At 45.0% G+C, this 15,315-nt stretch overlaps 1 protein-coding gene across 1 annotated transcript in view; it reads left to right on the top strand.

Moving 5' to 3' along the window:
• Positions 1–15,315, top strand: part of LOC310667339 (ovostatin-like) — a 59,696-nt gene that overhangs the window by 14,162 nt on the left and 30,219 nt on the right. Inside the window, exons 9-17 of the mRNA XM_083419435.1 lie at positions 571–685; positions 813–922; positions 2,276–2,434; positions 4,284–4,502; positions 5,998–6,055; positions 7,073–7,230; positions 8,330–8,479; positions 10,645–10,812; positions 11,449–11,584. Coding sequence (XP_083275561.1) covers positions 571–685; positions 813–922; positions 2,276–2,434; positions 4,284–4,502; positions 5,998–6,055; positions 7,073–7,230; positions 8,330–8,479; positions 10,645–10,812; positions 11,449–11,584 — 1,273 coding nt within the window. The remainder of the gene's footprint in view (positions 1–570; positions 686–812; positions 923–2,275; positions 2,435–4,283; positions 4,503–5,997; positions 6,056–7,072; positions 7,231–8,329; positions 8,480–10,644; positions 10,813–11,448; positions 11,585–15,315) is intronic.

The following is a 15,315-nucleotide window of genomic DNA, read 5'->3' on the forward strand; positions in this document are numbered from 1 at the left end:
GCATGAAGAGGAAGATGTTGCTTTTTTAAGGGCTGCCTTGGCTTGAGGAACTTAGGAGCAAAGGATAGGGCATGCATTCAGATTTTCTCAATGAGCCAACTGAACATGGGCAAGGGAATTGAATCATGTCTGCAGGGCCTTTGAAGCTGTCCATGGGCACCTTTCAGATCTTCCATTGAAGTTGTGGAAGCAGTTCTAGCAGGGCTATAGCTGTGTGAACAGGGCTATAGCCACCCCCGCCAAAATCTTCCAAATGGATATTGGATAATTTAAGCAATGGGAAACAATATTTGGAGCTGGTCCACGGGAAATGGAGGGGCAACATGTTGCCTTCAAACTCAGCTCTCTTAGGGATGCTGCAAGGACTGGGCATGGCTCCATGAGATCAATAGCGAATATCATCCTAAGTAGGTGAGCACCCTGAATCATATTCAGACATCTGGCATGCATTAAAACACTGTGGCTTCTTGGAAGCTGTTTCTATTATAATCAATGGCACTGGGCCAGATTTAAGCAACACCAATTAATTTTCCTTCTCGTGTTGGATTCCTTACCCCTCCTCTTTTTCAGCTGGGCAAAGATGGCTGCCTTGCCCATGTCTTCAGTTCCAAGACTTTTGAGCTTAATCGTTCAGGGTACTGGATGAATCTAGATGTGAAAGCCATCGTCACTGAGAAAGGAACAGGTAACCCCTTCCACTTAATCAAAAAGAGACTGCTGGGAAGATAAATAAACAGCAGGCATGAAACTATTTAGGATAGTTTATTTCATATTGTTAAGCTAATTTTGTTTGTTCTTGGACTCTTGCACAGGGATACAGAGTGAACGTTCAGCCTACATTTCAGTTTCTCGGATACTGGGGACTGTGACATTTCAGAATATGGACCGGGACTATAAAAGGGGGATCCCCTATTGTGGGCAGGTAAAATGAGAAGCTGCGTATGACCCAGCCTAAATGCCTATATCTAGAGATGAGTGACTAAATTTAATCTCCTTTAGGAGTGAAACAGCGAAACTGAAGGAAGGCCTTTCTAACTGAGAAACAAAACCACATTTGTCACTGAAATTTCAGCTGAAGGGAAGTTTTAAGTAAACGCAGGGTGGGACATAAAAAGATCTGCACAGGCGAAATATCTAATAAAGTCTGAGGAAAGCCAGTTGTACTAGTAACAAACATTACGACTGTCCTACAGATCCCCAGGTTGTCCCTAGATTTCATGAAATCTGAAGTGAATCTGAGAGCTTCTTTTTACTATGAATTTTTTGTTTTCCAAAATAATAAAACTGTTGAAAACAACATCTGGGTACAAGTCTAGTTATGCAATACAATATCTACAGAAAAATTAAATTGGAGACCAGAATTCAACTGAGGTAGTTTTACTACCCTTCTAAGCCTTGCTAGTCACTCTGTGATAGCCACATCCCGAATGTTGTTGAACCTCAAGGGGTAACTCAGCCTGAGATTTCCAAAAAATATGCTATCACCAAATGTGTGGCCACCAATAGGAAAAAACCCCACAAATCTTTATGTCAAATAGTGAAGCTAGAATCTATGTTTAACGAAAGCAGGGCTAAATCTGGATTTGGCGAGAGAGGTTATTTAATGATTATAAAAATAATATCAAAGACCCTGGTCCAGAACGTATGAACGAGTTGTACATTCCCACCAAGCATGGAAATAAGATTCGAGATTCCCACATCCCCTTCAACAGAGAGGGAATACGGATTTATTGTTTTTTCCTAAGTGAAACTGAGAGCTCTTGTAGAATACTAGGAGTATGAGCAGCAAGCTGGAAAATCTCCAGTTCAGTATGTGGAGCACTCTGAAAACTTGAAATTTACTCTGTAATTATCAACATTAACCTGAAGGTTCTTCCTCGCGTGAAACCCATGAGAAATGTTGGGGGAACCAAAATAAACAGTGCAGTCCTAATTCCCTGATCTTTGCTGCTTGATGGGTGGGTGGGTAGGCAGTGAAATGTCCGCTTCTATAGAGACCCCTGCTGCTCCTTCCAAAATATTGTGTTTGGAGGCAGGCTGCCATTGGCTTTGGATCCACTGGATCCAAAGTCCCTATGATTTCTCAAGGGGTCCAATTTTAAATGCCCCCCGACTTCTGCAAGGTGACAGGCCTTCAGATGTGGTGGTCGCTTCGCACCGCTGCTCCTTAGCTAGGGTTCAGGATCGCTCTGCAAGATAAAGCCTTGGGTTTGGAGAGCATTGCTGAGTCAGAGATGAGCCACTGATGCCTCTGGGGGTTTTCCTTCTCCTTCAGATAAAACTGGTTGATGTTGATGACTCTCCCCTTGGAAATGAGATTGTCCAACTACATGTCAACAACAAAAATGTGGGCAACTACAGCACCGATGGAAACGGCACCGCTGAGTTTTGTATTGATACCTCAACGTTCTTTAGCTCAGATATCTCTCTCAGAGTAAGTGACCGACAGAAGCCAGAGCTATTGCACACTTCTCCAAACACCTCTTCCCCTTTCTCTTTTCTTAAAGGTGCCAGTGCTGTATTGCACATGTTTACATGTAATAGGTGGATGTGGGTGGTTCTGTGGGTTAAACCAGAGAGCCTAGGGCTTGCCGATCAGAAGGTCGGCAGTTCAAATCCCTGAGACAGGGTGAGCTCCCGTTGCTCGGTCCCTGCTCCTGCCAACCTAGCAGTTCAAAAGCACGTCAAAGTGCAAGTAGATAAGTAGGTACCGCTCCGGCGGGAAGGTAAAGGGCGTTTCCGTGCGCTGCTCTGGTTCGCCAGAAGCGGCTTAGTCATGCTGGCCACATGACCCGGAAGCTGTACGCTGGCTCCCTTGGCCAATAAAGTGAGATGAGCGCCGCAACCTCAGAGTCGGTCACGACTGGACCTAATGGTCAGGGGTCCCTTTACCTTTACATGTAATAGGTAGCTAGTACCCAAGTCCAGGACTAGGGAACTGTCCCCTTTAAGTAACTACCGTATTTTTCCGTGTATAAGACACCCCCATGTATAAGACGCCCCCTATTTTTTTTTAACCCAAAATTAAGAAATCAAGTTGTGTAGTTTTTTCGGAGGGTGGGGGAGGTCACTTCCACCAATCGCTTACCTGCCTGCCCACCACTGCCGATCGTTTGCCACAGCCACTGCCGATCGCACACCTCGCCGCAACCACCAATTGTCTGCCCGCTAGCTGCCACCAACAGCCCACCCGCCCACTTGCCGCAGCCACAGCCAATCGCCAGCAGGCCTTGCTGCAGCCCCCAATCACCCGCCCAATCACCGCTGCCAATCTCCTGCTTGCTGCTGCCATTAATCTCACGTCCCCCCTCTGCATTCACTATCTGTGTATAAGACGACACCCAATTTTTGCCTAATTTTTTTTACACAGAAAAACACGGTATCTCCAATAACAGTTGGGGGTACTCCTGGATTCTTTGCTGTCGCTTGAGGCTCAGATGGCCTCAGTAGCCTCCAAGTGCCTTCCATCAGCTTTGGCTGGTGGCCCAGCTACACCCCTATCTGGACAGGGATAGCCTAACTACTGTTGTCTATGCTCTGGCAACCGCTAGGTTAGATAACTGCAATGCGTTATATGTAGGGCTGCCTCTGAAGATGATTTGGAAACTTCAGCTAGTGCACAATTCAGCAGCCAGATTGCTCACCGGAGCAAGACGGTTTGAGCATATTACACCGATCCTGGTCCAACTGCACTGGCTACCAATTAGTTTCCAGGTCCAATTCCAAGTGCTGGTTTTTGACCTATAAAGCTTTAAATGGCTCAGGACTGCAATACCCCAAGGACCACCTCTTTCCATATGAACCTACCTGGACCCTGAGATCATCTTCTGAGGCCCTCCTTCGGGTTCCCTCTCCTTGAGAGGTCCGGGGGGTGGCAATGCAAGAACGGGGCCTTCTCTGCAGTGGCTCCCCACCTATGGAATGCTCTCCCCAGGGAAGTTTGCCTGGCGCTTTCATTATACACCTTTAGGCGCCAGGCAAAAACATTCCTTTTTAACCAGGCCTTTGATTGATCTGATTTACATCCCATGCCCTTTTAAAATGTGGGGGTTTTTTGGGTGGGGAGCCTACTGGGTTGTTGTTTTTGTGGGTTTATATCTTGATTTTATTCTGTGAACCGCCCTGGGACAAATCAGTCACTAAAGCTGTGTGTCCCTATTTGCAGCTTGTAATCTGAAGGCTTCCAATGACCCTGACTTGTCCAATTTCCCATAGAGAAATAATGTGACGAGCTGATTTCTACATCTTCCTCCTCTCTGCCCTCCCTTCCCCGTTGCCTACAGCTAATATATAAACCCAATGAAAATTGCAACAGTGATGGCTGGTTATTACCCTACTATCCAGAGGCCTATCATTCCGTCCAGCGCTTCTACTCCAGAACAGATAGTTTTGTGAAGATACACCAAGTGCCAGGAGAGTTGCCGTGCGACCAGGTCAGCAGAATCAAAATCTCCTACAGCCTGACTATAAAAGGACAGAACACTGCAACCTTCTATTTCTTTGTAAGTATCAAAGAGCTGCTCGGTTTTCTTTATCTGACATGGAAGTATTTATTGGGTGTGGGAGGTCATATGCCTGCAAAAAAAGAAAGAAGATCAAACAAACAGAAGGCCCCACCAAAATGCAAAAGGAGGCATTTGACCCTCAAACAGATTTCGAGAAGGAATTTTTATTAAGCTACCCGACTTGTTTCAATGAAATCTTTTTCAGGAATGATTATTGTAAACTGTTCTGTGGCAAAAATGTGTTCCCAAAGCATTTGAGCCAATGCAGAGCCAGCGGCAGAGCAAGCCGATCGGGCACCTGGGGCAGCGTGCATGCCCTGTGCCCAGGGGCGGGGCCAGGCGCCCAGGGGGCGGGGCGAGCCAGGGCAGGATGCTCCGCTGGGCCTCTGAGGAATCTGCCTGCCTCCTCCCACTCAGCCGCCCTACAGCTGAGGGGGAGGCGGTGGGCGGACCTTTTGGGGCAGCGTAGAGCCTGCAGGCACCCAAGCCACCACGTCACTCCCAGCTGGGTTCAGCTGTGGCAAAGCCAGATGAGTAGATTTCTCCCATTCTGTATCATTGGCTTTTCTCTGCACTCTCCCTGAATTCTGATTTAACTAGGAGATGATCATGCATGGTTAACATTTCCTTTTTTATATAAAAAGACATTTAAAAAACTAGGAAAATGGTGAAATTCGTTCGGAATGCAAGTTTAATGCTACATGCTCCAAAGCTCGAATGAATTTGAAGTTTTCCTAATTTTTCTCATATCTCTTAATATAAATCAGTTTATATATCCCCCACCCCCCAGCCAGGGACGCGGGTGGCACTGTGAGTAAAAGCCTCAGCGCCTAGGACTTGCCGATCGCATGGTCGGCAGTTCGAATCCCCGCGGCAGGGTGCGCTCCCGTCGTTCAGTCCCAGCGCCTGCCAACCTAGCAGTTCGAAAGCACCCCCGGGTGCAAGTAGATAAATAGGGACCGCTTACCAGCGGGAAGTTAAACGGCGTTCCGGAAGTGTCTGCGGACAGCGCTGGCTCCCGGCCTATAGAGTGAGATGAGCGCACAACCCTAGAGTCTGTCAAGACTGGCCCGCACGGGCAGGGGTACCTTTACCTTTACCTTACCCCCCAGCCAGGTTACAGATATGCACTGATAAAACACTGAGTGTGCTGAGCTCAAAACAATTGATTCCCTTGCTCAAAAGGATAAGAACCAGTGCCACTATGGGCCATAGTTACTGAGTGACATGAGGACACATGGCAACTTTTGCATGGTAAACATTGCAGGATTTTGTATGCGCATGATCATTAATATCTTTTGTACAAGGTGAATAAGGATTCACTGAACAGAAGAGAGAAAAATTAGTTTTGATACATTTCAAAATATCAAAGGGCTTCCAAACTTGTATTCATAATTTGAGATTCTGCTGTGAGGCGATTTTTTTGAACCATACTTCTCCCACGCCCTTGAGTTACACTGCCTATTGCTTATTTCCCTCTTGGTGTGCACAGGTACTGGTGAAGAACAAAATTATAAACTCAGGCAGAAAAGTTGTCACCCTCAGTCGTGGTAAGTAGTGCTGTGCCGAAATGTAGTGCTGATTGGTTTTCCTCATGAAAACGGCCATTTTGAAGGGTATGAAAGGGTCTGTAAACCCCCTCCTACTGTTGGGTGTGTTTTCTTAAACCTGTTCACAGCTATTGTTGCCCCTCATTCTGCTCTTAGCTGTTGTTGGCAAGAATTCAGTTCCAATATGCCCAAAACGTTGAGAGCTTTTCTTCATTGGTTTCCAAATTGGACTACACTATAGGGCTGATCTTGGAAAAACTGGAGTGCAAACTCGCTGCCTCGTTCCACAGTAAACCTTTAGTGGGGTACCCTCTGTGGGGTACCATATTGCCCCCACAACAGCAGTTTGTTTGTTTTCCCCTGCTTGGGAATAATCTGGGACCCTCCAGCCTTTGAAACCTCATCTGGTTGCTACTCCATCTCTCTTCCCCAAGGTGATTTGTTTTCTTGGAGCGAGGTACCATATTTTAGAGGCTCTGGGTCAGGGCCAGCCCGTCCATAGGGTGGACAGATAACTGCCTCAGGTGGTGGAGTCCCGCAGGGCACCGCACCCACTGGTGCCCAACGGAAATGGCAGTGGCTTCTAGCAAGATCTCATGAGACCTCACTAGAATCCACCGCCACGTGACCCTGGTAAGTGAGGCTTTGGTAGAGGGTGACAGGGGGGAGACAGCAAGGACAGCACGTTCCCATTTTGCCTCAGGCGGAAAAACTGGATGAGCCACCGTAGCTCTGGGTATAGGAAGAATGTAGGTGAAATGTCTGCCTTGATTTTGCTTGCAAAATGTGCTCATGTGTCAAATTCTTGCCCCACCCCATACATTCTTTTTTTAAAAGCCCCAATGGTTATTTATTATATTTGTATACCATGATCCTGAACGGTGATTGAGTCTGTTGAGCCAGTGTAAATTTTGTAAGTGTGCAAGCCTCTTTATCGTCTTCTCTCAAAGCCCTCTGCCAGGAGCCTTGTGTTTCAGGCTGATGATTCCAGCTTGTCTCTTATTGTTCTCCATGCAGATGATTTGGCAGCTTCCAAAGGCCACTTTTACATCTCACTTTCTGTCGATGCAAACATGGCTCCCGTTGCCACGCTGCTGGTATATACTCTACATCCTGAGAGGGAGGTGGTTGCTGATACTGCCAGATTCGAGATAGAAAAGTGCTTCCACAATAAGGTAAGGTAACGCAATGAGGTAAGAACTGCAAAACACTTCATATGCAGGTAAAGGTACCCCTTACTGTTAGGTCCAGTCGCAGACGACTCTGGGGTTGCATGCTGACAACAACAACAACAACAATAATAATAATAATAATAATAATAATAATAATAATAATTTATTATTTGTACCCCGCCCATCTGGCTGGGTTTCCCCAGCCACTCTGGGCGGCTTCCACAAAGACCAAAAATACACTAAGATGTCACACATTAAAAACTTCCCTGAACAGGGCTGCCTTAAGATGTCTTCTGAATGTCAGGTAGTTGTTTATCTCATTGACATCTGATGGGAGGGCGTTCCACGGGGTGGGCGCCACTACCGAGAAGGCCCTCTGCCTGGTTCCCTGTAGCTTTGCTTCTTGCAATGAGGGAACCGCCAGAAGGCCCTCAGCGCTGGACCTCAGTGTCCGGGCAGAACAATGGGGGTGGAGACGCTCCTTCAGGTATACTGGGCCGAGGCCGTTTAGGGCTTTAAAGGTCAACACCAACACTTTGAATTGTGCTCGGAAACGTACTGGGAGCCAATGTAGGTCTTTCAAGACCGGTGTTATGTGGAACATGTGGAACATGGCGATTTGTTCTAGGAAAGCGCCTTGAAAAGCTGGATGAGTTAAGCTTTAGTCTTTTCTTGGTCTTCTGGAATTTCAGAAGTTTGCTCATTGTATGGAAGTTGTATGGCTTACACCAGATTGTGGGGACAAATGTGTAGTGGTTGTCCCATAATCCCCCTCAGCATCAGCTTGCCTCCCTCCCTGATGGTGTTTCATAGCCTGGGGACTAGACATCAGTTCCAACAAGCATAAGACATGTTCAGCTAGAAGATGAAATAAATGTGCCCCATTCCATAATTCATTTTCTTATTCAGCTATACAGGAAGCCCCTACTGATAAGTGAAACAAACCCAGTGTAACACAATAGGCCACAACAGGTGTCTCAATCTAAGTATGGTGGCTTTCTAAGAGTCTAAGATGGGAAGAAGGCTTTATATTAAGGTCATCTAGAAATCAGTTGGCCTTCCCATGAAATTAATCATTTAAATGTTTTATACTTGATTTCAGGTCAGCCTCCAGTTCTCTGTGAAGGAAGCTCTTCCAGCTTCAAATGTCAGCCTCAGTGTCAAAGCTGCTGCCAACTCCCACTGTGCTCTGCGAGCTGTGGACCAGAGCGTTCTTCTCTTGAAGCCAGAGACAGAATTGTCAGCCGAAAGTGTAAGAGCAAAAGCCACCTGCCTGTTTCTGCCCACACCGAATCTTGCATGCTGAGTGTAATGATCTCAGGCAGGCAAGCAAGCCCCAATAGGAACTAATGAGTCTCTGGCAGTTTTATGCCATGTTTATTTACAATTTACATCCAGAGCATGGCTCTGAGCCTGCTGCTTTTAGCTGCGAGTTGGTCACTCTGAGTCTCTGCCCCTGTCACAGCACGAAGGGTGCCAAAGTCCAGTCCTTCCTCTTTTGTACTTCCATTGCATTTTAACCCTTTCAGCTCTTCTGGTTCTACCTCCCGGTTGCCTGGCAACGCCCTCAATGTCATCTATCTCCTCCCCTCCCTCTGCCTGTGAGCTTTCCAAGTCTGGGAACTCTTGATGAAGGGGGGCTGAACTAACTCACTCCTGCTCTGTCTGTGGCTGCAATCCCTCGCTTCCAGAGTCAGACTCTCGCTCCCTTTGTACTGGCAATCCTTCATCTCCAGAGTCAGACTCTTCCCAGGCGTTCAATTCAGCCACGTCCCTGACACTGAGTGATGCAATAAAGAATGCTGCCACCTTTCCAACCATGGCCAGAGGTGGATTTAGGGCAACACAACCAGTTCCCCTGTGCTGGCCACCGAGTTGAAGGGGACGCTGTAGGGCACTGCAAGTATGACGCAGTGCACACCCAGAACAGAATATTAGAGGTGAGGGCACCAAATTTGGGGCTTGTACAGGGTGCCACTGAAATTTGAAAGACCAAACTCAGTCATGATAAATTCACCAGCTCTGGCGTTTCTAGACCTTTCTTGCCACCTTTCTATTTTTCGGGCTTTCATGCCCTAGTCGAGAGACATGTTTTGTCCTGCTCTGAATATGAGTTTTTGCTTGCTCCCATCCTGCCACCCTAAGTGGTAACCAGGATGACAAATAATTGGCTGAGAGGTTGCAAGGGCAGCAGAGATGTTTATAATGACCGCTACCCGCTTAAAACGGGGGGGGGGGCGCCCTTTGCGTGGACGCGCGCAGCCCCTGGATCTGGAGCGGCTCCATCAGCATAGGCTTGGCTTTGCCTTCCCTCAGGTGGGATACCTGGAGGTCTCCGCCTACCTCAGTCAGTTGTCCAATCTCACCTGGGGGAAGCGTTGCCAAGGAGACCAGGCCAGGTAGGGGAGGGATTACCTGCCCACACAATAGAGGGAGGATCTTACCTGGGAATCCTCACTTGGCTCCAGAGCTTCTCCCACCCTACCCACCCTCAGTTAATGTCTTATTTTGCAGGTTAACTTTTCTTCACAGATATGCGGGCGCTGCTACGTTAAGGTCGCTGTTAAAGGGCCGGAAAGGAATTTCCCTGCATTGGCAGGTTTTGCCTTTCCCGTAGCAAAACGTCACAACTTTGGCGGTATCAGGCCTTGGGCGGAATCCTTTAGTCCATCTTCCTCTTTGCAGCGGTGATACCAGGGTTCCCCGTTAAAGGGGTTTCTGAAGGGAGGCTTTGACCGTACGCCGAAAGGTCGTCATTGCTCTCCCCTGCGGCGGCGGCATAACAGGGGCGGCTATCTCTGCTTGAACATATGTTCTCCAGAGCCAGCCCATCCCCCCCCACACACACTGGCTAACCCTGATGCTCCCTAGGTCCCCGGCTGGGGGCTGGGGAGGGAGAACGCCCAATACCTGAGCCAAGGTCTACCCACATTTGAAATTTAATGAAGTTGTGGCCAATTTAATCCCATAGCACGTTGTCTTGAGTCGTTATTCCACATGACGGGGGGGACCGCTCGGGATCTGGGGACTCCGCCTGTCCACACAACAGAAACCTCTGCTTTGCTGATGCGCCACTTCTGTAAGGGATACACTAAAAGTTAGGGTTGCCATATTCCCAAAAGTGAAAATCCCGCCGTCCCCACAGAAAAATATGGCCAGGTTTTCTGGATATTTTGCTGATTCAGCAAAAATCCTCTCAGCCGCCATTTTTGCAGCCCGATTCCTGGGCGTATGGTAGCTCTACTAAAAACCAAGGTTATACAGTATGGAATCTCCCAAGGCAAGTATGAGTCTCACCCTGTGCAGGCTGAACATTTCAGTCATTTGTGACACAAAATTTCAGTTTCTGTGTCCAGAATTTCATTTTATTTTTAGCCCTGTTTATAACAGACTTCTGCACTGGTTTCTCCTTCTTAGGTCTACAGTCTCCTTAGCTATGATATGTTTGGTTACTACTTCAATGGGCTCAACCTAGAGGATGATCCCCAAGAGTCTTGCATTCCACCAGACAACATATTTCATAATGGCTTGTATTATGTTCCTGCTAACTTCAACTATGGACCAGATATCTATGGAGAAATAAGAGTAAGACTTGCACATAGTTCTTTTGTGAGCAGTTGAGAGAAAAGAAATGTCTAACCATCACCATTCTCAATAGTCTTTTGGAGGGTATTTTTTTGTATTGATTCTCAGCAACATTTCACTGGTACATGACTAAAAACGTATGATTTGAATATTTCTAACTAGCTTTCAAATTACAAAGCAGTCAATGAAATGGAGCTTGGAATATTAAAGGCTATGCATTCCAAAGTGGGCAAAGTGTCAGGTGACTCAGCAGGAGACCCATATGACTCAATCAGCTGACATATAGCGGAACCAAGTGGGGTAGAGCTGGAATGTGGTCGAAGAGGAGAACTGGTGTAAACTGTTTTGCAAATATGTTTATATTAGGCAAAGACTGCATATAAAATAAGGAGAAATTCGCACTAAGGTGTTGATTAATTTTCATGAAAAATCTTTTTTCAAAAGTTGCAATCATGTAGAAATGTGGAGAATTTAAGATTAGAAATATGAGAAAGAGAGAGAATCTGAAATTGACATATCCATCTATCCCTAGGAAGAAATGATCTAAATAAAGAAATGATGGAGATGATAGTAATATTAAGTAAAAGAGGAATTTGTGCAAAATCTTGAGCTATTTATTATTATTTTCAAATTCAGGCTACAGGTGTAAAGTTTGTAACCAACTCTCGGCTTCGGCAACCGGTTATATGCTCCAGTGGCCGTGGCCCCTTTCGGCCTTTTGAGGAGTCATCTGAAAGTTTTGCCAGAACAACATCTGGCCCTATCCTTGCAGGTAATTTGGGTGGGGATGGTGCAAACCCGTAAAGTTAGATGGAGAAGGAAGTGTAGCACTGCAGAATATCCTGGACTTTTCCTCAGCTTTTGCTACCATTCAGCATAGTTTCCTTCTGGAGTGCCTTTTTGGGATGGGGGGGGGGGCTTACTATTCTGGGCTTACCTAGTGAGTAGGTTCCAGAAGGTAGCAATGGGGAACTGCTGTTCTGCCCTGTGCCAGTAGCCCGTTGTATCTCACAGGCTTTTTCACATCTGCATGAAGTTGCTAGGAGATGTCACCTGGAATTTGGTGTCAACCATATGTAGATGGAGGTAGTGGAAGTTCTGAATCGGTATGTGGCAGCAGTTTTGGACTGGATGAAAGTGAACCAGCCAAAGTTTATTCCAGACAAGTTGCCTGGGGTTCTGGTAGGTAAAGGTAAAGGGACCCCTGACCATTAGGTCCAGTCGTGGCCCTGTGTCATTCCCTCTTTGTGATGGCCTGGGACTAGGGCTCGGACTCGGAGCCAGAGGAGTCTCATATATATATATATATATATATATATGTTTTCAAATACAAAACAAAATTATACACTCCATACATCTTAGTTACATCTTATTTCTCTTTTTTGACTTCCCTCAATTTGTCTGCCAATCCTTCATATTTTTACTTTTTCCACATTTCTGCCCTATTATTTATATTATTATTGCAAATTCCATCCTGTTTCTTTTAATGATTGTTTTAACATTTTCCCATCACAGAGCTTCATTAAAACTTACAAACGTTATCTCATCATCACTTAATTTTTGCATATATTCAATAAATCTTTCCCAATCTTCTGTAAATCTCTGATCTCGTCGATTCCGGATCCTTCCTGTCATTCTATCAAGTTCTGCATAATCCATCATTTTCATTCTCCATTCTTCTATCGTAGGTAGCTCCTCCTGTTTCCATTTCTGGGCCATCAGTATTCTTGCTGCTGTCACTGCATATAAAAATAACTTCTTTTCTTTCTTGTTTATCTCATTGCCTGTAATGCCTAGTAAAAATGCTTCTGGTTTCTTAACAAATGTATATTTCAACATTTTCTTCAATTCATTATATACCATTTCCCAAAAGCTTTTCACCTTCTTACATTCCCACCATATATGATAAAATGTACCCTCTTTTTCTTTACATTTCCAACATTTATTATTTGTCTTATACATTTTTGCTAATTTCACCGGTGTTATATACCATTGATACATCATTTTCATCACATTTTTTTATAGTTGTACATGCAGTAAATCTTAAACCTTCTTCCCATAATTTTTCCCAATACTCCATTTGTATATTATGTCCTAAGTCTTTGGCCCAATCAATCATAACTGATTTTACCTCTTCATCCTTCGTACACCATTCTAATAAAATCTTGTACATTTTTGCCAAAATTTTAAAGTCATTATTCAATATTTCTGTTTGAAATTTTGACTCTTTATCAGCAAAACCCCTTTGAATCAAATCTTTTTTAAACATTTCATTGATTTGAAAAAAGTGCAGCCAATCATTAACATATTCCTTAACTTCTTCAAATGTTCTCATTTTCCATTTACCTTCTCTTTTGATTATTAACTTTTTGTATGTCACCCATCCCCCTCTTCATATTAATTTTCTTCACACTCATCGCCTCTAACGGCGATAACCAATATGGAGTTTTTTGTTCCAACAGATTTTTATATCTTTCCCACACTTCAATCAAAGATCTTCTTCTGATGTGATTTTCAAAACCTTTATGCACACGCTTCTTGTCATACCACAAATATGCATGCCACCCAAATCTATTATCAAAACCTTCCAAATCTAACAAATCAGTATCCTCTAATTTCATCCATTCCTTCAACCAACAGAGGCAAGACGCTTCGTAATATAATTTCAAGTCTGGCAGGGCGAAGCCTCCTCTTGCTTTCGCATCTGTCAATAACTTATACTTTATCCTCAGCTTCTTACCCTGCCAGATATACCTTGAAATTTCTCTTTGCCAATTTTTAAAAATTGCTGCCCCTTTGATTACTGGAACTGTTTGAAATAAAAATAACATCTTTGGTAGCACATTCATTTTTATTGTTGCAATTCTTCCCCAGAATGACAATTTCATTCTTCCCCACACCTCTAAATCTCTTTTAATCTTACGCCATGTTGGAATATAATTATTCTGAAACAAATCAATACTCCTGGGGGTTAACCATACTCCTAAATATTTAACTTTCTTAACCACTTCTATCTCTGTTTGTTGCTGCAATCTATTGGTTATCTCCTGGTCCATGTTTTTGGCAATTGCTTTAGTTTTTTTCTTATTCAAAATAAATCCTGCTAATTGACCAAACTGATCAATTTCCTTCAACACTTCTGTTACAGTGTTCATGGGGTCTTCCAAAGTTAATACTAAATCATCTGCAAAAGCCTTAACTTTATATTCTTTCCCACCCACTATTACCCCTTTTATCTGATCATTACTTCTAATTGCCCTTAAAAAGACCTCAAGGACTGCGATAAATAACAATGGTGATAGAGGACATCCTTGCCTTGTACCCTTAGTTATTTTTATGTTTTCTGTTATCACATTATTAACTATTAATTTAACTCTTTGATCCATGTATATTGCCTTAATACCATTTAAGAACATTTGTCCCATATCCATCATTTCAAATTTTTTTAACATAAAATCCCAAGAGATATTATCAAAGGCCTTCTCTGCATCCACAAATATTAACACAGCTTGTTTATCATTCCTGGCAGTCAAATATTCCATAACATTGATTATGTTTCTAATATTATCTTTCATTTGCCTGCCTGGGAGAAAACCCGCCTGGTCTTTATGTATCAGCTCCTTCAGAACTTTTTCCATTCTGTTTGCTAATATACATGCAAATAGCTTATAATCATTGTTCAAAAGAGAGATCGGCCTAAAATTTTTTACTTGAGATAAGGGAGCCAGAGGAGTCTCAGTCCGCACCAGATCCTTTGCCCCAGGTGGCATCTGAACCCAGTCTGGGGCCTGATTCTGAAGAGCCCCAGTCTGCAAAGGTTCCCCTGCCACAAACACCAGCTGGGCCGAGTCAGGGGCCTGAGCCTGTCCTGGCTCCAGATGCAGGGATTACCTCGTTGCCTTCAGCTGGGCAATCACTTACAGCTGCTCCACTACCATTTGGGTTAGGAGAGGCTGAGGCGGCCTCTGGGTCTAGTAACCCACCGACGTCTCCCGAGCTGCAGAGACTGAGGTCTGAGAGAAGGAAAGACCTGAGTACTCGCAGGAGGAGTGCTTGCCTTCGGGCGAGACAGGGAGGTGAGTCACTGGGTGATCAGGACCAGCTGTTACCCTGACAGAGATAAAAGGCTGCTGGACCCCACCCCAGGTTGCAGGAGCAACGTTGCTGTTTGCCAGAACCTGCCTGTGATCCTGTGCCTGACCCTGCCTGGTTTCCTGCCTCGTGTCCTGCTTTGGCCCTGTCGGACTGACACCTCACAGAACCCTTGGATTCGGGACTGGACCTGGACTGTGTTACTCGGGTTACCCCTGGGCCCAGCACACTCTTCTATTTCAGGAACTTACGCCTTCCCCATGTCATATCTGCCATTTTGCTGAGCATTTTCCAGCACTTGCTCCATATAACTGATGTCATTCCACAGGAAGGGTTAGGCTCCAGGTTGTTGGTTTCTGGGACCCAGAGGAGCTGGATAGTCATCAAAGTAAGCCAGAGCATGGTCCAAAA

Source organism: Podarcis tiliguerta (genome assembly GCF_965153285.1).
Source record: "Podarcis tiliguerta genome assembly, chromosome: 17".
Taxonomy (NCBI): domain Eukaryota; kingdom Metazoa; phylum Chordata; class Lepidosauria; order Squamata; family Lacertidae; genus Podarcis; species Podarcis tiliguerta.